Source organism: Petaurus breviceps, unplaced genomic scaffold (genome assembly GCF_028583685.1).
Source record: "Petaurus breviceps papuanus isolate PSGF00001 unplaced genomic scaffold, PetGlider_PUasm1.0 90383, whole genome shotgun sequence".
Classification (NCBI taxonomy): Eukaryota; Metazoa; Chordata; class Mammalia; order Diprotodontia; family Petauridae; genus Petaurus; species Petaurus breviceps.
Window position 1 is genome coordinate 1,242,350 of NW_027187234.1, and position 27,882 is coordinate 1,270,231.

General features: G+C 38.8%; 2 protein-coding genes across 4 annotated transcripts in view; both read right to left on the reverse strand.

The window, feature by feature from the left end:
- Positions 1 to 27,882, reverse strand: part of LOC138177279 (kelch-like protein 20) — a 186,708-nt gene that overhangs the window by 25,207 nt on the left and 133,619 nt on the right. For 2 of the 3 annotated variants that reach the window (XM_069108386.1, XM_069108384.1), the window contains exons 2-3: positions 2,713 to 2,791; positions 1,633 to 1,724 (exon numbers count right to left, since the gene is read on the reverse strand). In XM_069108386.1, the coding sequence (XP_068964487.1) occupies positions 1,633 to 1,724; positions 2,713 to 2,729 (109 nt within the window). In that variant the 5' untranslated portion in view covers positions 2,730 to 2,791. The remainder of the gene's footprint in view (positions 1 to 1,632; positions 1,725 to 2,712; positions 2,792 to 27,882) is intronic. The other variant, XM_069108385.1, reaches the window with a different exon arrangement.
- The window catches only part of LOC138177289 (uncharacterized), a 36,174-nt gene continuing 26,802 nt past the window's right edge, over positions 18,511 to 27,882 (reverse strand). The window contains exons 7-11 of the mRNA XM_069108399.1: positions 23,353 to 23,479; positions 22,882 to 22,955; positions 21,388 to 21,498; positions 20,297 to 20,398; positions 18,511 to 18,572 (exon numbers count right to left, since the gene is read on the reverse strand). Of these exons, the coding sequence (XP_068964500.1) occupies positions 18,511 to 18,572; positions 20,297 to 20,398; positions 21,388 to 21,498; positions 22,882 to 22,955; positions 23,353 to 23,479 (476 nt within the window). The remainder of the gene's footprint in view (positions 18,573 to 20,296; positions 20,399 to 21,387; positions 21,499 to 22,881; positions 22,956 to 23,352; positions 23,480 to 27,882) is intronic.

Sequence of the window (27,882 nt, forward strand, 5' to 3'; positions counted from 1 at the left end):
GAACTAAAGTTCCTGCTCAATAGCATTTCTTTTTTCCTTTTCTTTCTTTTTTTTGAGCATCAGGAAAGAGACACTTCTAGCCAATGAATGTCTGAAGGATCATTCCCCCAGAAACATTTTAATTTTTCTGAGACAAAAACTGTCCTAAAAGTCCAACCTCTCAAAGTGTTCTTCAGATGGAAACCAAAGAACTCTCTTTTTAGGGAATGATTACTGAGAATTTGCTGGGATCTCACAGCATGGCCAGCAGGGTTGAGCAAATCTGCCCACTCCCACAGCTGGAAGGAAAATAAGAAAGATGCTTCAGAAATGTATCCATTGTTCAGGGACTCATGGAACCTCACAGGAATAAACAGTGTTGGTCTTTGAGTTGGGTTATTAGGGTAAGGACTCTGAATAAAAATGGAGGACAGTAGCACCTCTTTTCTTCCCAGAGATTTCACAAGAAGGAAATAAATAGAAGAAAATGAATAACTAATACAGGAATAATCAAATTAAATTGAAATTATCGTTGGGGTACTAATAATATTTCTAGCATAGCATTTATATGGGACTTTGAGGTTTACACAGTGCCTTAAGTATGTTATCTTATTTGATTTTCACAACATCTCTGTGATGTAAGTACTCATATTTTTTTTTTCATTTTACCTATGAGGAAACTGAGGCTGAGAGACATTAAGGGACTTGTCCAGAGTCACATGGCTAGTAAGTACCTGAGGGAGAATTTGAACTCAGTCTTCCTTGAAGTAAGCCCAGCAGACTATCCACTCCATCAAGGAAAACCTTATGTTCTTTTTTTTGGAGGGGGTAAGGCAAGGCAATTGGGATTAAATGACTTGCCCAAGGTCACATGGCTACTTTTGTGTTAAGTGTCTGAGGCTGAATTTGAACTCAGGTCCTCCTGACTCCAGGACCAGTGCTCTATTCACTGCACCACCTAGCTGTCCTGAAAACCTTATGTTCTAATGGGGAAACAACATGTAAACAATGTACAAACCAATTATATCCTGTATACAATGGAGGTCTTTTTAGAAGGAAGGTTCAGTGAGATCATTTTATGGAGAAGTTACAGAAGGATGCAGACTAAAATTGGGCAGGTTGAGAAGGTTTGGGTTGCAATCTGCCCTATTAGAAGTAATACATGCCTTTGAGATACCAGGACTAACAAAGTCAGTCAGTTAGTGAATTAATTAGCATTTATAGTACTGCTACTATATATCAGGCTACTACTATGTGCTAAATGCTGGAGATACAAACAAAGGTGAAAAAACCAGTCCCTGCTCTCAAAGAGTTCACATTTTAATAGGTAAATGCCAATAATGTGGGTAGTTTTAGAAGAAAGGCACTAAAATTAAGAACTTAAACTTCAAGCAGTAAAGTAAGCCATTGCAATCTGTTTGATGAGTCATAGATTTCTTCTGGGTGACCTACAGAGAAGGAGTTAACTCAACTTGCTGTCTCTGTCCCCTGGACTACTGAAGGAAAAATCTGAAGGGAAGAGGGAAATAACAAATACTGTGTTCCTGTATGTAAGGTAGGTATTGGCATATGCCCCTGTGGGTATATGGGCCTATTCTAAGATATTTAAAGTGTATGGACAGTTAAGAATGTGCATTAGACAGAGAATCCTACCAGCAAATAGCAGATCCACCTGTTGGCCAACCTGGGCAGTCCTTTGCTGTATCTTCTGAGGGAGTGGGGTTTCTCGTGCTGGTTGTTGTTTCCTGCAGCAAACAGACAACATGCCATGCTCTCATGAGTCTAGTGGAGTAAAGTGTGCGCCTGTCTGCTGTGAGAAGAACCAGGAAAGAATTCTCGAGTTCATCTTGAGAGAACAACTGTTCTGGTCCTATATACAACCCTCATAGCAAAAAGGAAAAAAATACAGTTCCATCATCTCTATGATCTGTTATGTCAGGGAATATTTTAAAATGTTTAAATGTTTCTAACAGTTTTGCAGAAATAGACTTTAGGTAATAACAGCAATTTGCATTCATATAACACTTTCAGGTTCTTTGGGGATTTCTTTTTTTGGAGGGGGGAGAGGATAGGAATAGGAGAGAGTGAGGCTCTGGCTTTTTTTTTGTCTTTTTGAATTTTTCTAGTCCTTTAATTAGTATTACCTCAGGAAATGGGTCAGAATTTTCAGGTGCTTGGAAATTTTGGATTTAATGAGTGTCTGAAGTCAAGGTAGAAGAAGACTTAATGGGAATGGGGCCATCCACTCATATGACCTATAGCAAATCACTCCACATTTCACCTTTCTTGTAAAAATGATGGGTATCATAAAAGTCGCATATGTAGTGTTTTAAGGTTTAGAAAGCACGTCCTGCATAATATCTCATTTGAAACTCACAACAATCCAGAGAAGTAGGAACTTTAGGTATCATTATCCCCATTTCCCAGAAGAAAAAATGAAGGTTCACTGACTTATTCATGGTCATATAGCTAGGAAATATCAGGGTTGAGATCTGAACCCACATCTTCCTGACTCCAAGTTCAGTATTCTGACCATTAGGCAGCACTGTCTCTACATAATTGACTAGATGAGTTCTAAGTTCAAGAATACTTGAACTAAATCTGATATGAAGACAATATAAAACAATATGGACTCTAAAAATCACCTATGCCACTGTAGAGGATGGAGTTGAAGGCTAAATAATAGGGGCACAATTTCCTTTCCCCATCTGGATTTAAGTCTTCAGTACTCACCCTTTTATCACCCCCATCTCAAGCTTTCCCAGGCGCCAGTCAAACAAAGAGCAAAGAGCTGAGCTTGCACAGGGTACTTATGCTGATAGGAGGCTGTTCACCTTTTATAGTAGAAAGCAGAATCCCGAAATAGGAATGCAGTCCCAGCTTCAGAAGATGGGGCCCAGCCCCAAGGGTTTGTACTGGAATGCCAGTTGTTTCACACTTCCATCTCTGAGCAGTTTCCTGAGTCAGGAGACTCCCCAAGGACCTGGGATAGTTAGAGAAAGGAATTTGCCGCTACAACCAGAACCACTGCTGTTTGAGACTCAGCAGGAGTTTCAGGTTTCTCCATCTGCTCACCCCCATACAAACTGGATGCACTCTTTAATAATGGTATGGTCTAGACGATTAAAAACATTGATATGCCAATCTTTCTCTAAGAAGATAAAAGGATTGCCTTCAATTTAAGGAAAATATTTGCTTTGAATTATGTCTTATGTCTCCAGTGGGGGGGATGCATCACATTGATACATCCCCAGCAGAGACGTTCACACTGTCTCAACCTTAGCCTCCCTTGTGATTGTGAATGTGTGAATTGAAGGTAGACTGACCCCCTCAGGTGCAGTATCTCCTATCACTGGGGTGGGATCTAGGTGGCTAATAAAATGTGGGTAATGGTCTTCTAGTTACAGGTCAGTAGAGATCTTGGGGCCTCAGCCAGAAGACTGGGGCTCCGGAGAGTCCAGGCTCCAGAGAACTGAAGTCTAGGGATTCTAAACATACAGTATGAAACATACAGGTCAGAAAAACAAGGAGGAAAAAACCACTGAGAGTGGTCTGTAGACCTCAGAGTAGGAAAATCAAATTAAATTAAGAACTATAAAAACTCCTGGGGCTAAAATCCCAATCTTAGCACTAGAAGGGACCTTAGTGATCACCTAACACAGAAGCTGTTTCCCTGATGCATGAATCAATTAAATTGGCAACAAACATTTTTTAATCACCTATTGTATGATGGGTCCTCTTAGCACCAGAGATTTGAAGATGACCCTTCTCTCAAGAAACTTATGATCTAAAAGGAGGAAGGATCGATAAAAAATTGATTGTGATACAAGAGAGTTAGAAAAGTTTAGGGGGAATATCCAGGCAATGGTCGATGGGAAATGTGATTATGGAGAGATGGCTTACAACCAAGAGTGTGTGTGAAGGATGCAGTGAAGACCTCGTGGAAGATGTGGAATCTGGATTTGCCCTTGAAGGAAATAAGGGGCTTCAACAGATATACATGAACTTGGAGACCATTCCAGGCATGGTTGTCATTCTTACTCATGGCTCTATCTCTCTTATTACATTAATGTGTCATCCATATCTCTCCAAGTTCCATATAAGAATAGTGGGAGATATATTATCTCCAGGTAAACTATGTTTATATCATGATCTTCAAAGTGCTCAGGGGATATTGTTTTTTCTTTTAAAAATTTATTGTTATCTTTTGCTTTTATATCACTTTCATTTCCAAATAAATCACTCCCTCCTCCTTCTACCAGATAATTTTCCATTTTACATTATGAGGACATCTTGCTTTAAAAACCTCTACTCCAGGAGTCAGGCTCTGGACCTGGTTTGGTTACTGATGATTCGTTCATTCATTCGTTCACTCAATAAATATTTATTAAATTTCTTCTATGTGCCAGGCACTGTGCTAGGGATGTAAGGAAAGTAAAGATGCACACACCCACAAAATCCTAGCTCTCCTACCTCCAAAATAGCCCAGACAGATGAACAAAGAAAAACAATTCTCTACGCTCAGAGAGCTTACATTCTATTGACTCTTGCCAATAGATCGGTGATGTTCCAGTCACAGGACTGCATGACACTAAAGGGGCAGAATTGTGGGGAGAAATCGTTGTGGGGAAAGGGGACAAACATTTATTAAGTACCTACTATGTGCCCTGCACTATACTAAGAGCTTAATAAATATTTCAGTTGATCTTCACAACCCTGTGAGGTAGATGCTATTATTGTCCTCATTTTATAGTTAAGAAAATCAAGGCACACAGAGGTTAAATTATTTGCCCAGGAGCTAGTAGTAGTAATAATAATAATAATAATAACTAACACTTATATAGTGCTTACTATTTGTCAAACACTGGGTTAAATGCTTTACAATTATTACCTTGTTTGATCTTCACAATAACCTGGTAGGAAGGGGCTGCTATTATCATCCCCATTTGACAGATGAGAAAACCGAGGCAAACAGAAATTAGGTGACTTGCCCAGGGTTATACAGCTAGTAAGTATCTGAGATTGGATTTGAACTCAGGTCTTCTTGACTCCAGGCCCGGCACTCCATCCACTGTGTCACCTATCCAATGGTTTGCCTCTTGGAGCCAGGGGGAGTGGGAATGTGGACTCTTATTCCATCCGAGTCTGATTAGATAAAAAGGAATCCAAGCTCCCTAAAGGGATCGCTAGAGTGCCTGTACTAGAAGACTGATCCTGAAGAAGTCAATCATTGTTAATTTTTGTGAAGTGACTGCTTCCATGAGGACAGAGGGTTGAAATCCCATCAGTTCTGTCATTTCTGTGGGAAGGAAAAAGGCTGTGTTCACAGTCTGGTGTGGCCTTTCTCCAACAGCTGGGTCAGATGCAGAGCACTCCCTTGGCCACTGGGCAAGAGGCTCTTCCTTTATTAACTTATGTCTAAGTGGCCATTCTAATTCAACAATGAATGCCGGCATTACTAGGTATTATAGGGTGGGAATGACGCATTATGGTAGAGTGGAAAGAACACAGATTTTGAAGTCAGGGGATCTGGGTTTGAATTCCGACTCTGCTACTTATCACCTAGGTGACCATAAGCAAGTCACTTCATCTTTATGTGCCTCAGTTTCCCTCTTGGTAAAATAAGGGGGATTAGATCTTTAAAGTGTGTGTGTGTGTGTACACGCTCGAGTGCGCGTGGGCGGTCTGCTCCTGTGCTTTAATCACTATAGAGAACTCCCGCTATGGAAACTCCTTCCACTGATATAGATCTGTAATTTACAACTTATACTCTTTGTTTGTGGTCACTGTCCGAGGTCAAATGACCTAACCTTGAAAGAGCTACATTGTGTCAGGGATGGAATTTGAACCCAATTCTTTCTGACTCTGTGCCCAGCACTCTAGTAGTTAGAGTCTAGCTGCTAGTATCACAGTGCCTCTCAAGACTCCTTACAACTCTAACATTCTGTGAAACAAGAAATAAGACTCTTGACCTTGGGGAACTTGAAATGGGGGGAGGAGCTGAAGAGAAAGAAGATATATGTTGTTAATAAAATTGAAATTCATAGAGAGGCACCAGCAAGTGAAATAGAATCATATTTGGAGCTGAGAATGACTTAGAACATATAAGGGTATGTTCTAGATAGACTATGGATTCAGAAAGCTTAAGTTGGAAAGGTTTTGGGGTACCCCATCTAGTTTGAATCCCTTATTTGACAGATAGGTAAACTAAACCCAGAAAGATAGCTATGGGATCCCTACGTGGAACGATACTGAGTCAGAGGAATTGGGGTGCAAATACTGCCTTTGACATTCATTCTGTGTCACCTTGGGCAAATCCCTTAACTTCCCTTGGTTTTAGTTTTCTCATCTGTAAAACGAAGAAGGGTGGAACAGATGATTTCCAAGGTGCCTTTCAGTTTTCTATCTGTGAATCTTTGATCCTACACTTCACTCTACTCTGATATTCTTCAAACTAGAGTTAAGGGAATATAATGGGAACAAGTTGATGCTTAACTAATCGCTTATTTTTAGTTTTATATTGATGTCTTTTGCTTTTCACACAATTATTCCCTAATATAATACCCCCCAACACGTAGAACACTACCTTGTAACAAAAAAGATACAAGCCTAATTTTAAGCTCAATTGTATTTTCTCTGTTTTCCTCACTATTTGTTACTGTCTCAATCTCTGCCCTCCTTTCTGAACCTCACTGAGTCTCTGTCTTCATCTATATTTCAGTTTCTTCCTCTTTCTCTCTCCCTTTTCCAATTTTTTGTCTTTCCATCTCTGTCCCTGTCTCTCTCCCTCTCTTTTTTCAGCAAGCAATTGTAAAAGATGAAACTTATATAGCTAAGCAACATTTATAAAATGGAGAATTCAGGAATCATGTGAAGATGATCCTTCCCTGATGTCAGAATCTAAGTAGCAGCAACAGACTCAGGGTGATCCTAGGGCAGACAGTTCCTTCTGTAAATCTAATTCATCAAAGCTGGCCACCCTCCCGGGGCATCATTCTGACCCTGTTTGTTGGATTTGGGTTTCAGCGCTTGGCAATGACTGGGCTGTCCTTGCTGAAATGTAATTTTATTTTATTAGTAACTTTTCTCTAGTGACAGGTGCTCTTGCTCACATCTCTGGTGGGGAGTCATCCTGGTTGGAAGAGAGAAAAGCCTGGGTGATTTTCTTACTTCTTTCTCTCCTATACCACCAGCCCTTTCTCTTTTGAGGCACTGCTACTAAGTACAGAGAAATCACTGGATTTGAAGTCCAAAGACCCGAGTTAAAAACTTAGGCCTGCTACTTACTACCTATATGACGTTGGGAAAGTATTTTGACTTCCCCTTATTCTAGGCTTCCTTAACTATAAAGTATGTTGGAGGCAGGAGGGTAGGTGCAGCGGCATTTTAGTTAATGTTTGTAAAACCGTGGTCATTCTGAAAATTGAACAATTGGCTCTCTAAGGTTCTAAGGCACTCTAAATCTATGATCCCAAGTGGTGAGATATCTTTAGATCTTGAAAAAGGAGATGGGATACTTTCCTATTTCTTTTTACTACTCCCATTTCATCCCAATCACTAGGCTGGTTATAAATCTTTCCCTTCTAACAAAAGACAGTAAAAACCTCAGACTATGTCAAGACACCTTTCACATGCTAGGACTTGTCACTGCCCTAAATAGCAGTACACCTGCCTCTTCTCCCTTCCCCCCTGCTTGGGGTCTGGAACAGCTGCTGGAAAAGCCAAAGGCTCTGAAGTTTCAAAATATGTACGTGATGATTCTCCCAGCCCTTCAACACTTCCCCCTCCTATCTTCAACCCTTCCTCCATTCTTTCTACATTCCAAGCTCATCAGCTATGTCTTCTCTTCTCAGAGTGAATGAATGAGTTGATCTGGCCCCCAGCTGAGAGATGACATTCCTCACTGAAATCAGAATTACTCAGATTAGCTACATTCACCAAGATATACACACTTGGGCATGAACATATACATGACCCAAGTAAAGACAGTGTTATTACAACAGTGACTCATACTAGAGGAAAATTATTTCTGTGTTTAACTCTTCCCTCTCCTTACCTTCCCCAAGGTTCTTGGAATATTTTGCTTTATACTGGATGATATTAAAAAAGAGAAAAACTAGACCAAACCCAAAGCTGTTCTAACAGTGTCTAGTCCTTTATGTTCCTTTTAATTGCCCTATAAAGTAATGAGAGAAAGATTTGTTATTGCCATTTTACAAATGGATTAACTAAGACCCTGAAAGACTTGACTTTAATGAAGACATTCTGGGAGCAGCAGAAGCCAGGGCAGAAGTAAGATTTTTTAGTTTCTAGGGTCATTGGACCACATTGCCTACAATCAAACCTGTCAGAGTTGGGGGGGGGTCTGTTTGACATTGGTCAGAAGGAGATGCCTTGGAGAGAGGGGAATAGTCAGGAATCCCTATACCTTTTCAAGGCCTACCCCTCCACTTGCACTAGAGACCAATTTCATCCTGTCTTCTTGAACAGATTGCTACCCCTGACATCCCCACTCTATTTATCTTTATTCTCTTTTCACCTATTGGATCCTTCTCTACTGCCTACACAATGCTCATGTGTCACCCATCCTCAACCCCCCCCCCCCCACTTAATTCTTCCACCCTCTCTAACTATTGTCACACATTTTTCTGCCCCTTGTGGCCAAACTGCTTGAGAAGATAACCTACAATAGGTATCTCCACTTTCTCTCCTCTTATTTTCTTCTTAAACTCTTACAATCTGGCTTCTGTCCTCACCATTCCACCAAAATTGCTGTCTTCAAAGTACTCAATGATCTCTTAATTGCCACATCTAATGGCGTTTTCTCACTCTTCAGTCTTCTTGACCTCTCTGCAGTCTTTGATACTGTAGATCACCATCTTCTCTTTGATGTTCTTTCTCTCTAGGTTTTCCCAGATAGCTCTCTCTCTCTCCTGTTTCTCCTACCTGTCTGACCACTCCTTAATACCTTTTGCTTGATCTTCATCCAGGTCATGCTTACTAACTGTGGGTGTCCCACAGGGCTCTGTCCTGGGCCCTCTTCTCTTCTCCCTCTATATTACTTCACTTGGTGATCTCATTAGCTTCCATGGATTTAATTGTCATCTCTGGGATTCAGCCCCAACCTCTTTGCTGTTCTACAGAATGGCATTTCCAACTGCCTTGCAGGCATCTTAAATTGGATGACCTGTACTGACTATCTTTCTGATCCCTCTCCTTTTCAAACTTACAACTGTTCAAGGCACCACCATACTCTCAGTTCTCAGGCTTGAAACTTAGGTGTCATCCTTGGCTCCTCACTCTTTCCCCCTCCTCTCCTCCATTCCTCCCCAATCCAATCTGTTGCCAATTGTAGGTCCTCATCTCATGCCTGGACTACTGTGATAGCCTCCTAGTTGTTCTGCTGCCTCAAGTCTCTCTCCTCTCTAATCCACCATTCATTCTGCCTCCAAAGTGATTTTCCTGAATTGCAGGTCTGAATTCCAAAGGACATATCATGAAAAATGTTATCTACTTCCAGGGAGAGAAGTGATGAGCTGTGAGTACAGATTGAAGCATACTTTTTCACTTTTTTTTATCTTTCTTGCTTTTTTTGCAACATGACCAACATGGAAATATTTTGCATGATTTCACATGTAGAATTGATATAATATTGCTTGCTTTTTCAAGTGGGGAAAGGCTGGAGGGACACAATTTGGAGCTCAAAATGAAAAAAAGATTGAATGCTAAAAATCTTAAAAAAAATAAAGTGCAGGTCAGACTATGTGACATTTCCCCATAAATTCTAGTAGCTACCTATTGCTTCCAGGATCAAATACTAAATCCTCTGATTTAAAAGCCCTTTATAATTCAACCCCATTCTCTCCCTTTCTAGATTTCTTATACCTTATTCCCTTTCCACCATATACTCTTTTTTTTAGTGACACTGGCCTTCTTATTGTTCCTTCAACAAGACACTCCATGTCTTGACTTTAGACATTTTCACTGACTGTTCCTCATGCCATACATGGACTCCCTCCTCATCTTGACCTATTGGCTTTCCTGGCCTTCAAGTCCCACCTAAATTCCCATGTTCTACAGGAAGGCTTTTCCCAATCTCTCTTATTATAGTGCCTGTATATAATTATAGTGCCTGTAATGGTAATTTGAAGATCTTCCCTTCCCTTGTATTGACAAGCTAACAGCTACTTAGCACTTAGTCTCAAGTTCATAATTTGTCAAGTAGTGAGACCCAGAACTTATGAATCCCACAGTGGGATGGACTTGTTGAAGTAATAGGAAGGGGTAGAACAGGGAGGAGCTAATATATAAGGAAAAGCCTAACCTGAGAGAGGCCAGGACTTCTGGGAGTGAGTATCTGGAGGCTGGGCTGCTATTGCTGGAGAGAGAGAAGAGAACTGAGAACTGAGAAGAGAAATAAGAACTGAGGACTGAACTGAGAAATGAGAAGAGAGGAGAACTGGGAGGAGGCATGGCTGTGATGTTGGTACTTTGTCAGATTTCTCTGCTAATAGAGGATGGTGCTGTTGTTATAGAAGCCTTGGGACCTTGCTGCTGGCTCAGAAGCTCTGAAAGAGGATTTTCTTGTTGTATGTTTACAGAAATTCTGGAGGAGGGTCTTACTGACAATTTCAGAGGCTCAGGGATTATGATGGTGATTTGTGTTGATTCCTCAGACCTTGTTATTGGGTCTATGTTGATTTCTCAGGCAGAAAGTGAATTGATGAGGATGCCAGCAATGTGTATGAATGTTATTGTGACTTTGTTAAGCTTTGTCTTCCCAGGAACAGAAACTGTGAAGGACTTCAGGCAGACCAGACACTGTGAGCTTCAGTATGGAACAGGAACTGGACAAGGAGCTGGACAACATGGAACTGGCAGGAGCTCAGACCATGGAAGCAGAACCATGGAAGCACAGAACCAGCCTTGAGTTAGGATAAAAAAGACCTCTCCTTGGGTGTTTAATGCAAACTGAGAAGATCATGATTTACTAGGGGTGGAGAACTTTGACCTTTACAATTAGATAATTGAGTTTAGGCCTTACTAATTTTTTTAAATTTTTTTATTAATTTGTTTGTTTCCTTTTAGTTTACAGGATTCAATTCCACAATTCCTTGAGTTTCACATTTTGTCCCCCTCCCTTCCCTCCCCCCCTCCCATGGCGGCTTATACTCAAGTATAGGATCTGTAAATACTTTCACATTATACATTAGTCAGGTTATAAGGATGGATTGTACCAGCTGGAATGAAAAATGGTAAAGAGGACATAAAACCAAATAAGAGAAGGAAAAAATCAGGTATTTTGCTTCCACCTGGATATAAACTTAGTGCTTTCTAGTTCTTTCTCTGGATGCACATATTTCTCTCCATCATGAGTCTTTTGGGATTGACTTATATCACTACATTGCTGAGAAGAGTCCAGTCTATCAAAGCTGGTCATCACACATACGTTGTGTCTGTAATTGTGTACAAATATCTCCTGGTTCTACTCTTTTCACTCAGCATCAGTTCTTTTAAGCCTGTCCAGGAAAATATGAAGACCGTCTGCTCCTCATTTCTTATAGCACAATAGTATTCCATAACATGCATATACCACAACTTTTTCAACCATTCCCCAATTGATGGGCACCCCTTTAATTTCCAATTCTTTGCTACCACAAAAAGAGCTGCTATAAACATTTTTGTACATATGGGTCTTTCTCCCTTTCTATGATCTCTTTGGGATATAACCCTAGGAGTGGTATTGCTGGATCAAAGGGTATGAAAGTATTTATAGCCCTTTGGGCATAATTCCAGATTGCTCTCCAGAAAGGCTGGATCAAGGGCCTTACTAATTAAGGATGATTGGAAACTAATCTCTCATCAGCAAGAAATAAGACTTTTTGATTGAGGAGATTAAGACAATGTGACCTCGAGATGGATGACTTTGACCTTTGTACTTTGTGTCAGTTAAGGAGGCTTGCCTCCTTAAGGATGATTGAATGGAGGACTTTGTTACTAAATGAATGTTATCTTTTGCTTAAAACTATGTGGCCATTTTGGTGATAAGTTGTTATTCCATAACACTGAGTGCTGTACTTTGATTTCTGTGAATGTTTTGCCTTAATTTGTTACTGAATAAATGGAGAGTTAACTATACTGTGTAATCAGAACCTTCATGGCAACAGTCCTCTGGAAGCTGCTCGTGCTTGCCTTTACAGCTCCTTCCTTCTTTCAATTGTTTCCTATTTTCCCTGCACATAGCTTGTTTGTACGTATTTGTTGGCGTGTTGTCTCCCTTGTTAGACTGTGAACTCCTTGAGGGCAGGAAATGTCTTTTGCTTCTTTTTGTATTCCCAACAATAAGTATAGTACTTGGAATATAGTAGGTGCTTAATAAATGCTTATTGATTAACTGAATCATGAGCACACCAATTACAAAATTATGAGTCATTGATCTCTTTTATACAGGCATGCATTCTCTCTACCAATGCAGATTTCAAACCTTCATGTCCATCTAATTCTTGGCTATGATGTTCCATAAATCCTGGAATCCTTCCTCAGGTTCTCTTAATACAATAACATTCATGTTTTATATAGTGCTTTAAGGTATTCAAAGCACTGGTTCAACAGTAATTCTAGAGGAGGTAAGTAGTTCAAATTCTATCATTCCACTTTAGAGAGGAAGAAACAGAGGATCAGGGAGGTGAAATAACTTCTTATGGCTACATAACAATTTTGCCTCACAGCTGGCATTTCGATCCAGGTCAGATCCTGTTCTCTTTATTCTAAGAACTTCTGTGTCACAGAGCTTCTCCAAAATCTTGTAGATATCAATGTATGACTCGGGCTATGTATTTTTTCTCATTATTCTTTGTGACAAGGTGACATATTCTTTTCCTGTCATTCATATCCTCAATAATAGTATTTCTCATGAGCAAATCACCATTGGTAACATGTTGTAGCCTACTAGGATAATCAGAATCCAGGGTATTATAAAGTTTGAAAGAGGAGAAAAAGGAATAAGAGAGTCTATTGCAATGATTTTCATAGGATATTTCAAAATACTTTCTTAGGTCCAGATTTCTTGAAGAATACTGAGGTGCTTCTCTGAAAGAGGAACAGCTAAGAAATATGTATTTAACACATCCTCTTTCAAAAACATAAGGGTTCTCTGAATCGCTTTTATAAGGCACAAATATTTATTCTCTTTCCCCTTCTGCCCCTCATTTAAGCAAGGTTACACTACACTGGACTAGTTCAATGTAGAGGAAAGAACATTCAGGATAGGGGCTTTGTTCTGGCCTCTTCCATTCTCATTTCCTTACAGAAGTCCCTTTACATCTCTGGGTCTCAATTTCCTTATGTATAAAATTAGCAACGTGGACTAGATAATTTCTAAAGTTCTTTCAACTCTAAAAACCTTAGACTCTAAGTTTCTGTCTGTCTAAAATTTTTGGTAGTAAGGGATTTAGATTTTTGTTAGACTTTTGCTGGTTATACTAGGGTATGCTGCCCTCTCCTGGACATCCAGATGACTTTCCTTTGAGACTCGACGCTGCTGTCCTCTCCTGTGCTGTCCTGTCCTGTCCTCGTCCCCTCTGCTCTCCTCTCCTCTCTTCCCCTTTCCTCCCATTCCTTTCCCTCCCCTCCCCTCCCTTCCTCTTTCCTCTGTCCTCCCCTCTCTTGACAAATAATTACTGTCTTCAAGTCCAGGGATAGACTCCATAATTCAAGGGACTTAGAGCTGAACTAGCAATAGCTCCATGGAGACCCTTGGCAATGGGATTGAGAAAAGGGAGATAAAAGAATGGAAGCTGAGAGAATAAGGAGAAGGAGATAATGGTAAGTTAGTCTACGCCTTGCATATATCAGCCGTGTTAGACTAAGAGTTCATGAAGTTTGAGAGGGCTGAAGAATAGTTAGGACCAAAGGAAAACATGAGGAGGACAGGGAAATGGTGGTGAGTAGATGGAAAGATGGTGAAAAACAAAAGAAAGAAATAGAGAGAGAAAGAAAGAAAGAAGGAAAGAAAGAGGAAAGGAAGAAAGAAAAAGAAAAGAGAAGGAGACGAAAGGAAATCTGATCTGGTTAAGTGCTTCAGAAATTGTTTAGTCACCTTTTCTTGTCTAGGCCTACTCAGTGAAGTATAGGATTTATGCATAGACTGATTTGCAGGAGAGACATAAAGAAAATTGTCTAGGATGACTTTATGAAAGTCCTTAGATCCCCAACATATACCTCCCCTTACATGAAATTTACATGGCTTTTTGAACTTTGATTCCCTCATCTATAAAATTGGGGGCAATAATAATTGCAATTGCTTGCTTGACCTAGTTATAGTGAGGCAAGTGTTTTGTACCTCAAAACACAGTAGACATTTGAGCTATTGCCATCTTGTTCTCATCTTTTAAAAAAAATTTTCCCCTACCCCTGAAGTTGTTAGAAATATTCCCAGGACAAATTGCTATTCTGCTAAAATTCTTTTATATTTAATTTTCTATGAACTTATTGCACAAGTGGATCAAATAACTGATTTTTGTCATAGTGTACAATTACTAGCATTTTAAGTCATCTTATGCAGGCTTGCTGCAACAACAGTCAGGATACCTTCAGGAGTGAAGTGATGATATATACCCTGTCCTATTCTCACATGATTTTAGGGTAATAGGATCATAGATCCAGAGCTGGAAGGGACGTCAGAGGCTTTCTACTATACTCTACCCCCACTTTATGTATGAGAGATATGAGACCCAGGGACGTTAGGTGACTTGCCCAAAGAGACTTGATTAGTAAACCTCAGAGGCAAGATTTGAACTCAAGGTTTTCTGAATCCAGAGCCAATGTGCTCTGTCCCTTGCTGTTTCCCTCTGCTAGATATTTATATCTGGAAAACTTTTTATCCCTTATAGTTTGAAGATTATGAGTATTTGATATGTTGACATTTATTAAAAACCTTATAAAGTATTTTGTGGATCAGTGTCATGTTTGGATAATTGAAGGCAAATAGTTTGCCTGTGGTATTGCTCTGGATCTAGTACAGTTTATTGATTGAGTTCATTGATTGAGTTCTATTTCAAGGTGTATATTTTCAACATGAGTATTTGTCATCTGTTGGTCCATGAACACTTTTGATGTATAATTCTAAACACCTTATCATGTCTTGCTACATATTTTGTAGGTGCCAAAAATTTATAGTGTAATATGTAATGTTTTCCACTGTTCCTTGCAATATCTATAATAGTCACTGTGTGGATTCCTTAAGGATAACATTTTGTAATTTCTGGTGGTAATGATCTGGTTCTGATTTGTCATTATAAATTTCACTATTTCCACTAACAAATATGCATGACTAAGCTTCTTTATCAGCATATAGTTGGTCGAGTTCATGTGGATGTCACACCTGGAGGGCCTTTTGATTCTGTTCTCGGATCATAGTGATTTTTTTGGATGCCATCCAGATGTAAGCAACTTTTGGCTATACTTGACAAATGCGATCCATTTTTATTGCTCAGTGAAATTTTATCTACTTCTTTCAAAAGCTTTTCTATGAGATTTTCTTTAACCTGTTTGTCATGTATTCTAAAGATGTCTATCAAATTTCTTCCTCCTTTTGGTGTAGAAGTGCTGATCTTTTTATAGTTGCTTAGGGTGAAGGATTCTGTGTTTTGTTGATATTAATACTGTATGGATTTTTCTTTGAGTTAGGTGGCAGAGTGTGGGACTTAAGAATCAGGAAGACACTGTTGGTGAAATTGTGAACTGATCCAAACATTTTAGAGAGCAATTTGGAATTAAATGCAAAGAGTTATAAAACTGTGTATACCTTTTGACTCAGCAGCACCACTATTAGGTCTGTTTCCCAAGGCAATTAGGGAAAAAGCAAAAGAACCTATATGTTCTAAAATATTTATAGCAGCTCTTTTTGTGGTAACAAAGAATTGGAAACTGAGGGGATGTCTAACAATTGGAGAATGGCTAAACATGTGATATGTGATTGTGATGGAATACTACTGGGCTGTAAGAAATGATGAGCTGGCTAATTTTAGAAAAACATTGAAAACTTGCATGAAATAATGAAGAGTAAAGTGCGTAGAACCAAGAGAATGTATCCAGTAACAGCAATATTGTTTGAAGAATAAAACTAAGTTATTCTGATTCATAGAAATACCCAAATCAGTCACAAAAGACTTATAAATGAAGATGCTATCCTCCTCTGGAGAAAGACCTGATAAATAGAAGTATGCATAGCATAATATGGTTTTACATATGCATGTGTGTATATATATATATATATATGTATATATATATATATATATATATATCTGTGTATATATTTAGGATGGGGCAGGGAGGGAGAGGAGACAGTTTGGAACTTAAAATGTAACAAAAAGATATATAAAATAAAAAGAATCAGAAGAACCTTAGTTTGAATCCTGCCTCAGATATCTAATAGTCTGTGTAACCCTTGACAGCTATTTAAATACTCTTAACCTCAGTTTTGTCATCTGAACATTTAGATGATGTTGCCAACCACCTCAAAGGATTATTGTGAGGATTAAATAAGGTAACGCTACAAATCTTAAAGTACCATAGAAATGTTAGCTAAATTATCATTTTGTCATTATTGTTATTGCTTTCCAAAGCATTGTTATGCTTTCCAAAACTGCTACAATTTGTGTTTTACAATTGTTGTTAATCATTGTCAATTTTGTCATTCATTTCATTAGTGGGTATTATTTCTAGTTTAATCGTTAAGTGAAAATTACCAAGGACTTAAAGATCTTCAACTTCTCTGCCTTCAAATTTCAGTACTTCTTCAATTATCTCCTATTTTGTCTAATCTAGGCTAAAGAATGAAGCTTTATTTTATATGACTACTCTTCATTGATTGGCAATACATTGTTGTGTGACTTGTAGCTGAGGGCAAAGATTCATCTTCCTAATTTCAAATCTAGCCTCAGAAACTTACTAGCTGTGTGACACTGGATAAATCACTTAATCCTATTTGCCTCAGTTTCCTCATCTGTAAAATGAGCTGGAGAAAGAAAAGACAAATCACTCCAATATCTTTGCCAAGAAAACCTCAAATGGGATCAGGAAGAGTCAAACATGACTAAAATGAATGAACAAGAACAAGAATAATGAAAGTATTCATCTTTTCAGTCCACTTCATGTACACTCATTAGCCCATTCTGGTGGTTGGAACCATTGTCACTGAAGCATTTACAACAGGTAGAAATATGAAACTGAATTTTTTTATTGTTCTCATGTATCTTGATATTTTTGTGATACCAGAACAGAGGAGCCCCACTGTCTGCTGTTATCTATGATGAGCTGTTATCTATGATCTTTATTTCTTATAGGGATTCCTTGTAACCCTATTTCAGGCAGCAATTTGGTGCAGTGGGTAGAATGTTGGTCTTGGAGTCAAAAGGACCTGAATTCAAATTCAGCCTTAGACACTTACTAGTTGTATAACCCTGGAGAAGTCATTTAATTGCTGTCTGACTCAATTTCTCAAACTATTTTTTTTAAAAGCAATTGGGGTTAAGTAACTTGTTCAAGGTTACATGGCCAGTTATTTTGTGTGAGTGCTAAGTATCTGAGGCCGGAACCGATCCTGGGTCTCCCGACTCTGGGGCCAGTGCTCTTACTCACTGTGCCACCTGGCCACCCCGATTTCTCAAACTATTAAACGGGATGATTAACAGCACCTACCTCCCAGGTTTGTTGTGAGATTCAAATGAGATAATATTTGCAAAGGACCCATAATAAATAGCACCTGGCACATAGTAGGTTTTAAATAAATTCTTGTTCCCTTCCTTCCTTCCCATCTATTTCCTAGATTCTTAAGAATAGTCTTATCACATTGGACAAGGTCCTAACCGAGTCAGATGTATCATCATACATTAATTAACCAATTAATTTTCAGGGTTTCAGGGTTCCAGGCCTTCCCAGCTGTTGTAGTAATCTTAGATCATATAGAATCCACTCCATATCTCATCTCGGGTGAGATACTTTGCTGTTTCACCTTTCCAACATGGATAAAGGGTTGTTTTTTGTTTTTTGCTGCTGCTGCTGCTGTTGCTATTGTTATTCTTCTTGTTGTTAATTGTCTATGCCAGAATTGGGACTAGAAATCAGATCACTTAAATAAAAGTCAAGAATCTTAAAAAAAAATGATGCCTCTTTTTTCCCCCTCATTTTTCTCATCTGTAAAATGGTATTAAAATACCATTTTAAATACCATTAAAAGTGGTATTACTTTGTAAAACTTAAGATATTGAAAGCATAGAAATACGGACTGTTGTGATCACATTAGGAGAAAAATGCGACCACTCGCCTATTTCTTGAGATCCCCTCCCTACGCTCCCTCCCAACTCCTAGTTCGTTTCAGCTTCAAGGACACATAAAATTAAGTTGAATTATTTATTGAGCATATATAGGAAAAGGTTTCATCCAGGGATCAAGGTAGAGAAAAAAAGGATGGATAACTGAGGAGGAAGAGTGAGAGAACAGAAGTCAAATGGACTAATAGATATTGATTATCTATGAACTAATAGAAGCCAGGGTGGATTCCAGCAGGTCAGGGAAGTACGTCTTGGGTTTTCCTGTGAGACAGTGATAGGGAATCAGTCATCAGGTGTTTCAGCCATAACAATAACTGAAATTTATATAGTGATTTAAAATTTTCCAGGTGTTTTACATACACAATTTCATTTGATCCTCAAAACAACCCAGGGAAGTTAAAACAGCAGATATCATTATACCTATATTTCAGGTGGTGATGCAAGCTCAGAGAGGTTAATTGATTTGTTCATGGTCATACAACTTATAAGTATCGGAGGTGAGATCTGAATTCAAATCTTCCTCACTCCAAATTCAGTGCTCTAACTGCTACTAAAAGATAATAGGGGAAAAAAACAAAAACCCCAAACCCCAGAAGCTTAGGTAAGGCATTCTTATCTAGGAATATATCAGTTCAGTCCAGGAGAAAGTATACTAGTCATCCTCAGAGAGAAAAACACCTGGAGAAATTGTGTGTGTGGCTATAGGCAGGTCCATGCAGCACCTCAAAGCTAACCAACTGATTTTTCTCTAGAGACCAGTAACTGGGTAGTTTCCAGAGGCTTAGGTCAGTACTGTTACCTTTCTACTTTGGAAAAGTGCCTAAAGGGGAAGGTCCTACATTAAAAAAAAATGCCTTATTCCCCTCTCTGTACCATTTACTCCCCCTTTTCCCAATAAGTTTTCCTTCTGACCAAATGTTTTTAGCAGTTACATTGTACATGTGTGTATGTGTGGAAAAAGTGTCCCAGGGAAGTGACCAAGGAAACAGTAAGCCCCTAAAGAGAGTAAAATGTTGCTTTTGACTTTTTCTGCCCCACTAATTTGTTTGAGCACTACATTCTTCAACCATATGCCTTTCTTCCTTCAAATCTCATTTCTCCAGGGAACCTTCCTTGATTAACTCTGTTGGACTCTAAATATTTCCTTATAAATCTGTTTCCTAAATGCTCAGTCCCATTATAGTCATCTGGGTAGCTGTTTTGTTATGCCTCTCCTACCTTTTTCATATGTGTATCCCATCTCCCCCATTACATTATAAACTCTTTGAGGAGAGGAATCCTGTTCCCTCCTTGCTGTTTTAATACATTGTTGGACACATAATGAATGCTCAGAGAAAGGCATTGAATGACTGTTGGAGATCAAGGTGGGAGCAGAGAATGGGAAGACACTAGGGGATAGATGTAGAGGGATAAAGGAGTGAGGGACAGTGTTCAGGACACACTCAATACTTTCAAAGGAACCACCAAGTCCTCTTGGTCAGAAAGGTTAGATGTTCACTGGATGGCCTAATGGGGTATCTCATCCATGATTCGTAGTCATCCCCCAGTCACAAAGCTGTATCTCGGGACATAAAGTCCTAGTGTACAGACTCAAGGTCAGAAATCACAAACCTGTAGACTGGTGACAACTCTTCTATTGTTTGTCTTTATTGCATTCATCTGTGGAGTAAAACAGCAGATATGAGTGACCTTTTCTATGTCAGAAAAACCCAGAGAAAAATATAATATATTTTGCAATTTTAATTTAAATTATAATTTAATTATTGTTATAAATTATAATTTAAATTTTATAATTTAAATATAATCAGTACTTCAGAGTTAAAACAAAAGCACCTGAGCTGGTTGTCATGGGATAATCAGATCGTAGATTTAGAGCTACACAGGATCTTGGAAACAATTTAGTCCAACCTCTCTTGTTTCCATCCTATGGAATTCCTCATTCTAGTCAAGGAAGAAGAGAGAACAGGAAGATGAAGAAAACTTACTCTCTTTGGTCATGTCAATGATGTTATCCTTATTGATCCCATATTTTTTGCAAAGGTTCTCAAATGACTTTTTGGCTTTTTCTTTTACAACGTTGGTCCGTCCTATAATTAGGGTGAGGAATGAGAATGTGATGGTGGAGTTTCTCTCACTGACATTTTTTGATATTTCAGAAGGAATTGACTTCACATGCAAAGAGTGGAGGAAAAAGTGAGAGTTCTAATCTTAGATCTGAGTGAATCATGAGGAATCTTTGAGGAGCCTTCAGCTGCCATATACCCTAGCATTAGGTGTGTTATTTACAGTGTTCAGTAGGGTAAAAGTCAGAGAAGAGAGGTGATAAGATAGTGCCTTTAAACAATTCTTAAAGAGACTGCAATCTCCAATAAGTATGGCTGTGGGTAAATGACTTGTAAAGGTCTAACTAGAATTACTTCCATTTCCCATTGATATCTGCCCTGAATAATTCTTTTTTTGAAAAGCAAAGTTGAAACTCTCTCAGCATCAAAAATGTAGTAAGATGGGTGGGAGATACAAGGAGACTAATTTGTGTTGAGAGAGAGGGAGAGTTTGTAGGGGAAGGAAAGAGAGAAAGAAGAGGGAAAACAGAAAGAAGGGATTAAACAAAGATAGAGAAGGAGTACAGAGAAGCATAGGGAAAGAAAAGAGAGAGAGAAGAGGTAGAAAAGCACTTATATTTGCAAATGAGTTTATGAAAAGAGTGTATATGTTATTATTATTATTATTATTTTTGTATATCCTTTCCTGAGAAAAATCTTTCCTTCCCAGGCTCCAAAACTCTGATAATTGGTTATATTTGTACATTACTTTGTAGTTTACAAAAGTGTCTATTACCTTACTCAATCATTGCAGCCCCTAAAGGTAGGCAAAGCAGAGGTTTTTATCCCCACTTTATAGAAGGGAAAACTGATCCAGGCAGGGGATGTGAAACTAAGACAGGGCTAGAACTGGGAGTTGTATCCAGGTGTCCTGATGTCTAATTCAGGGTTCTTTCTAATATGTTATGGCTTTTGCCTTTGATCGCAGGGCAATGCTTTGGCGTAGGGGTTGGGACCATATGAAGGACACTTGCCATAAAGCTCCAGCACCACGGTCTCTGCCCCATTTTGAATGTTATGTGTAGAAAAGATAACATAGTTTCGTGGCTCAGCTTTCTCCACGTAGACAGTATTTTCTCCTTCATCTGTGAAATCACCAGAAGAATAAGATCAGAACTCCCAAAGAATCCAGAAATGAAGTGAACTGGCATGTACTAGGGTGCTTCCTGGTCTGGCTCAGTGATTGTACCGGACCTAGTTTAACCATATGCACCCTCTAACTTGTCAGTTCTAATAATCATACTTTGTACTTTTATAAAGCTTAACATTCTTCAAAATGTCCCTAAGTTCTGTGTTATTCTTATTGATTTTTGCAAGGTTCTGGAACACAGGTAAGGAGAGTATTATCCTGGAAACTGAGATGCAAAAGTTAAGTGACTTCCTTAAGATTGAAAACAATAACAACTCATAGTTATATCATACTTCATGGTTTGCAAAGTCACTCAATAGTCCTAGGAGACAAGCACTGCAGGAATTCTTAGCCCCATTTCATGGATGGGGACACTAAGGATCAGAGATCTGAGAATCATAGTTTGAGAGCTGGAAGGTATCTTCTAAGCTATCTTAGCCAACTCCTTCATTTTACAGTAGGTTAAGTAACTTGCCCAAGGGCACTGAGGCAACAAACCAGAGGGCAATCTGAACTCTAAACCTTTTGACTCTAGACAGTGTTCTTTCTTTCTTTTTTTTTTTTAAGCAATTGGGGTTAAGTAACTTGCTCAAGGTTACACGGCCAGGTGTTTCTGGATGAGTGCTAAGTGTCTGAGCCCGGGATTCGATCTCCAGGTCATCCTGACACTGGAGCCGGTGCTCTTACTCACTGTACTACTTGGCTGCCCCTAGACAGTGTTCTTTCTAACAATATGCTATTTCCCCTCTAGACAGTCAACCACTTACCCATTATTGCATAGCTATTAAGTGTCAGAGGCAACAGATAAATTCAGCTTCAGTTATTTTCCCACTATATAACAATGCTAAAAGCAGAGTTAGGGTCAGAATCTGGGTCTCTTGATTTTCTATGACATTACATAGGAACTTTCAGGCAATTTAGCTAATTCCAGACTAATTCACTTCCTCAAACAATACCCTCAAACAATTCTTGGAATATACCATCCCCCCCAATAAAACAATCCATCTTCCTTCAATTCAATTCAGCTCAATTCAAAACATTTATAATAGCCTACATGTGCAATATTCTGTACTAGATTCTGGGGATACAAAGCTAAAAAATTAGTCTCATCTTTTCAAAAACTCCTGAAATGAATTGTCTTTTTGAGAAAGAGTAATTTCTCAGTCTTATTCTGATCCTCCAAACAAGCCTGTCAACTGTCTCAAGTCAAAAATTTTGGAGCTCATGGATTTTTCCTTTTGATTTGGTTGAATTGGGTTAAACTTAGTTGTTTTATTAATATACTTTTCTGTCATTGGAGGGAGATGAACTTCCATGAGAATGTTTCTTTTATACTTACAATCCACTTTTAGCACATTGTTTATTTCGGTTTTATTAGCAACCAATAAATATGGGATACATTTTCCATCTTTCCTGGAATAGAAAGAACAATCAGACAACAACAAAACAACTCCTTGGAACAAAAAGTTTGGACTTCAGTCACTCTAAATGGTGGAATGTAGATTCTCTCTAGTCCCACTGACTTTCATGGGCCTGGTTACTAAGGGGGTAAAAGATTTGTGTATTTCTTATCTTTCCCACATGGGTCTCTTTGCCTCCTGACATTCTCCTTTCAGCGCCACCTTTCCTCACCTCCAAGTCCCCATTTAAATTCCTTTAGAATAGAGCCATTGTGTCCTGGCCCAAATACAAACTCAAATGCATAGGCCAAAGACTCTTATTCCCAGTGTCAGGTTTTTTATGTGTGTATATGTGCAGCAGGTAGAATATCTGTCACTTTGGCACCTGAAATAATTTTCCCATTACTTACTTGAGGTCCAAGTCAAATACAACATCATGATCACGCACTTCGATATTGTTTATGGAAAACTTCATGTCACCTCCATCCTCTATGCGCTTCTGTACACTTGAAGCCAAGTAAATGGAACTCCACTTTCCTGAAAGCTGATGAAAAAGTCTAGAAGAAACTCCCTTTTTATCCTTTCCCCCAATCTGCAGAAGCCTAGAGTACAGAATTCATTTATAATTCACTCTGAACACCCATTTACTAAGTCCTGACTATGTGCATGACTATGTCTTAGGTGGAAGGTGTTACAAAATGTATTTGACATAGTTCTTTCTCTCAAGAATCTTTCACTCTAGTACAGGAGATAAGATAGGTAACGCAAATGACTATAATACAAATAAAAATATAAGTACATAAAAGAAATAGAAAGTGCTATGAGCTCAAGGGATGAAGAGATTACTGTCAGTGGGGTAACTAAGGAAACGTTCATGAAGGAGGTGACATTATCATTGCCAGGAAAGATATAGGCTTCCTTTTCCCCATATTCTCACCAGAAGAGTCTTTAATTCTTTACCAAACCCTGTTCTGGTCCTAATCAGTGACTAAAGGCTTTACTTTCTTAGTTGCAATTGGAGAAAGAATCCACCCAGGTCCCTCATTCCCCCTGGTACCTTTTGAATATTATCTTTTGCATTTTTATCAGACGCAGTGGGGTAAGCATGGAGGACAGAGATTAGAGTCAGCCCTAGACTCAGCAGAAGATTTATCTTCATGGTACTGGTCTCTTGAACTTCCACAGCAGACAGGATGCACAGATGGTGGTTTCAATCAGTGTCCCATGTGCTTAGCTTATGTGCCTTTATACAGTCTTCTGGGCCAGGCGGGGTTAGGGAGTGCAGATGGTGATGTTTTTGACAATGAGAAACTTGAAGTCCCCTTTCAATTACTCATAAAGATCCTTTATTAATGGAATGTTCAGCCAACTATTATCTATTTGCCAAGTGTTCCAAGGACACTAGAGGTTATGTCCTCTTTGGTACTAATAATATTACCTTTTTCAAATGCTAATTTTCAAGAATGATGTACCGTGTTATTATAGGCCTGTTTCCTAGATGAAACACCTCCCCTTGATGGCCTTGAAAATCAATTTGCCATACCTGTTTGCCATGTGACTCAGGCAGAGATCCAGGGTCCTCATCATCACTCCTTGAGACCTCTTTCTTATGGGTTATTTGTATCCTTTAGGGGAATTTGTTTTATAAATTCCCATAGAAATGTTGGACCCCTGAAAATCTGGAGGAACAGAAATAGGGGTTGGGGAATGGATTCAGCTTCCCAGACCTTATCTGAGGGCCTGAGTACATGCCCAGTGTGCACACAATAGGACTAGATTTCAGTCATGGTCTTGGTCCCTCCTCCGCTTTATCCCTTGCCCTTCCCAGAATTTATAATGGTTGATAGGAAATAGAGGGCCAGCTAGATAGAACTGAGGTATGACTGTCTCCCCTGATAAGTGAACCATCCCTAACCCACACAGAGAGGTGGCCTGTTGATCTGGGAAAGCCAGTGCTAATGAAGCCAGGCCCAAGCTTCTGGCTTCCAGTCTGCAGTCCCCTCTTTCCTACAGAATCAGCGTTCTGAAATTACTCCTGGAGTGAAGGAAGGCAACATACTATTAAAGCTTGGACATACGGGCTTAGGACATACCCAAGAACTTAAGGAACTCAGATGTAGCTTTTTGGAAAGCTAATAGACTAATTAAAGGATAAGGAACTTGCCATATAGGTTCCCTAGCATGCTCACTCCAGGTTCCACTCTGGCTTCACTCTTGATTCTCTGGATTTCTTTCTCCACCATGACCCAGTAGACTTCTCTCTTTGGAAGATAATAATAAACAAACACAAACAAGAAGAAGACTTTATATAGTGCTTTATGATTTGTAAACAACTTGGCAAATTGTTGTCTTATTATTATCACAACTCGGGGTGGGGGTAGGTGTTATTATTATCCCCATTTTAAAGACGAGGGAGATAGAGGTTAAGTAACTTCCTCAGGGTCATGCAGGTAAGTAGTGTCTAAATCACTTTTGAACTCATGTCTTTCTGAATCTAAATCCAAGTGCTTTATGTGTCCGGGAACCTTGCTGCCCCAGCAATCCTCTCACCTTAGAATATCACTGCCTCTGTGAACACTTCCTCTAATTGCACACAGTACTTCTATTTTAAGTCAAGTGTTCAAGCTAGCCATGTTCATTCCTTCATTCCTTTCTGTACTCCACTCTGGAATCTCTGGATTTCTCTTTCCACCATTTCTTTTCTCTCCTTATTCACACCGCCCCCCCCCCCCTTCAACTTCCTTTGAGGGGTTGTCTTCGCCTGTACAATGTAGGCTTCCTAAGGTAAGTCTATCTTTATATTTGCTTGTATTTTCAGAACTTGTTACTCTTCCTGGCATATGGTAAGTTTTTAGTAAATGCTTGTTGTCTCCAGCAGCACATCAAGAACTATGACGTTAGAAACCAAACATGGTGGTACCACCATCTTTGATGGGGAACAGAGTTCATTATATAAAAAAAATTACTTTTCTTCAGTTTGTTGTCCTTTTTCTAGTTTTATTTTTAAGTGCCCTTGAGATGACTTTACTTAATTGGGTGTCTTGCCAACCTTTCTTTAATCTTGTTTTCCCCTCCACGGCTTCTCATTGTTTTATGACATTAAAATGCTCATTATTTTCCACCAAACCTGTCTGTGAGACTTCACAAATAAGCTTGTATTCTAGCGTAGTGTTATCTTTGGCTAAATTCACAAATCTATAGGAGTATTAGTAAGTAGGTTCCACACTGACAAATCAGCAGGGAAGGTATCACTCAGAAAATTATTAGAAAAGAAAAGCCTCACAGTTCAGGCCATTGATTGAGATAAACACATGATTACTGCTCCTTGTGTCTTTTGCTGGCTTTAGGAAGAGGACAAACTGACTGATCTTCCAATATTAAATAATGGAACTAAGGGAAGCCTTGGAAAAATCATGCTTCCATCTCATCATCTATAAAATAGATATAATAATGTTTATTTTAACCATCTCGAGGGAAGAAAGTGATTTGTGAATCTCAGTAAGGTAGAGAAGCACAAGTTATTATTTCTGTTGTTGTTTCTGCCCCCCTCTGAACCTTTAGCATCAGGCACAGAGTCTGGTTATGAAAGTTACCTCTTTCCCTCCCTCTCCCCTGAGTCCTGTTTTCTCTCAGTTCTCATAAAATGCACTCAGATCAATAGCATAAAATGCTCAGATCAACAGCAGATTACAGTCTTCTTTTCTCTCTGGAGTAATGTCATTTGGAATTAGAAGGGATTTTTGACATCTAGTTCAATTAATTTATTTTATAGATGAAGAAATTGGGATCCAGAAAAGGTAAGGAATTTACCTAGCTTGTAAATAACAGAGTCAGAATGAATCCAGGTCCTTTGAAAATCTCTATCTCTTTATCTCAGGGCAGCTAGGTGGCACAGTGGATAGAGTACAGAGCCTGCGGTCAGGAAGACTCATCTTTGTGAGTTTGAATCTGGCCTCAGACACTTACTAGCTGTATGACCCTGGGCAAATCACTTAACTCTGTTTGCCTCAGTTTCCTCATCAGTAAAATGAACTAGAGAAGAAATGGCAAACCACTCCAGTGTCTCTGCCAAGAAAACCCCAAATGGGGTCATGAAGAGTTGGACATAACAAAAAAATGACTGAACAATAAATATCTATATTTAAGAACCTGGATATATATGTATGTGTGGGTATACATATATATACACACATATATACTCATATACATATTAAATATATATAATGCAAATTAAACTTAAAAGTGTGTGTATATAAATTTTCCCTGCCCCCACTGAAGTTGTGAAACATTTACTAGAACACCTTCATGGTAAGAATTCAGGAGAGGGCTCAAGGAATGAAATTATCATCAGACTGGAGACCAGTTAAGGATAACTGGTTGAGGCCAGGTTAAGGATAACTGGAATTTATATAGCACTTTAAAAATAATAATAACAACAACAACAATAATAACTGCATTTATGTAGCGCTTTAAAGATAGTAATAATAGCAACAATAATAACTAGCATTTATATAGCACTTTAAAGATAAATTACAACAATAACTGCATTTATGTAGCACTTTAAAGATAATAATAACAGCAATAATAATAACTGCATTACATAGCACTTTAAGGATAATAATAATAGCAATAACTGGCATCTATATAGTACTTTAAGGATAATATTAACAACAATAATAATAACTGACATTTATATAGCACTTCAAGATTTACAAAGTGTTTTACATCCATTATTGCATTTGGTTCTCACAATACCCCTGGTAAAGTCAATTATGTTTTCCTTTTCAACTCCATTTAAAAATTTGTTTTAAATTTTATTTATTTACTGCTTTTTGGAGGGCAATTGGGGTTAAGTGACTTGCCCAAGGTCACACGACTAGTTTTTGTATTAAGTGTCTGAGGCTGGATTTGAACTCAGGTCTTCCTGACTCCAGGGCTGG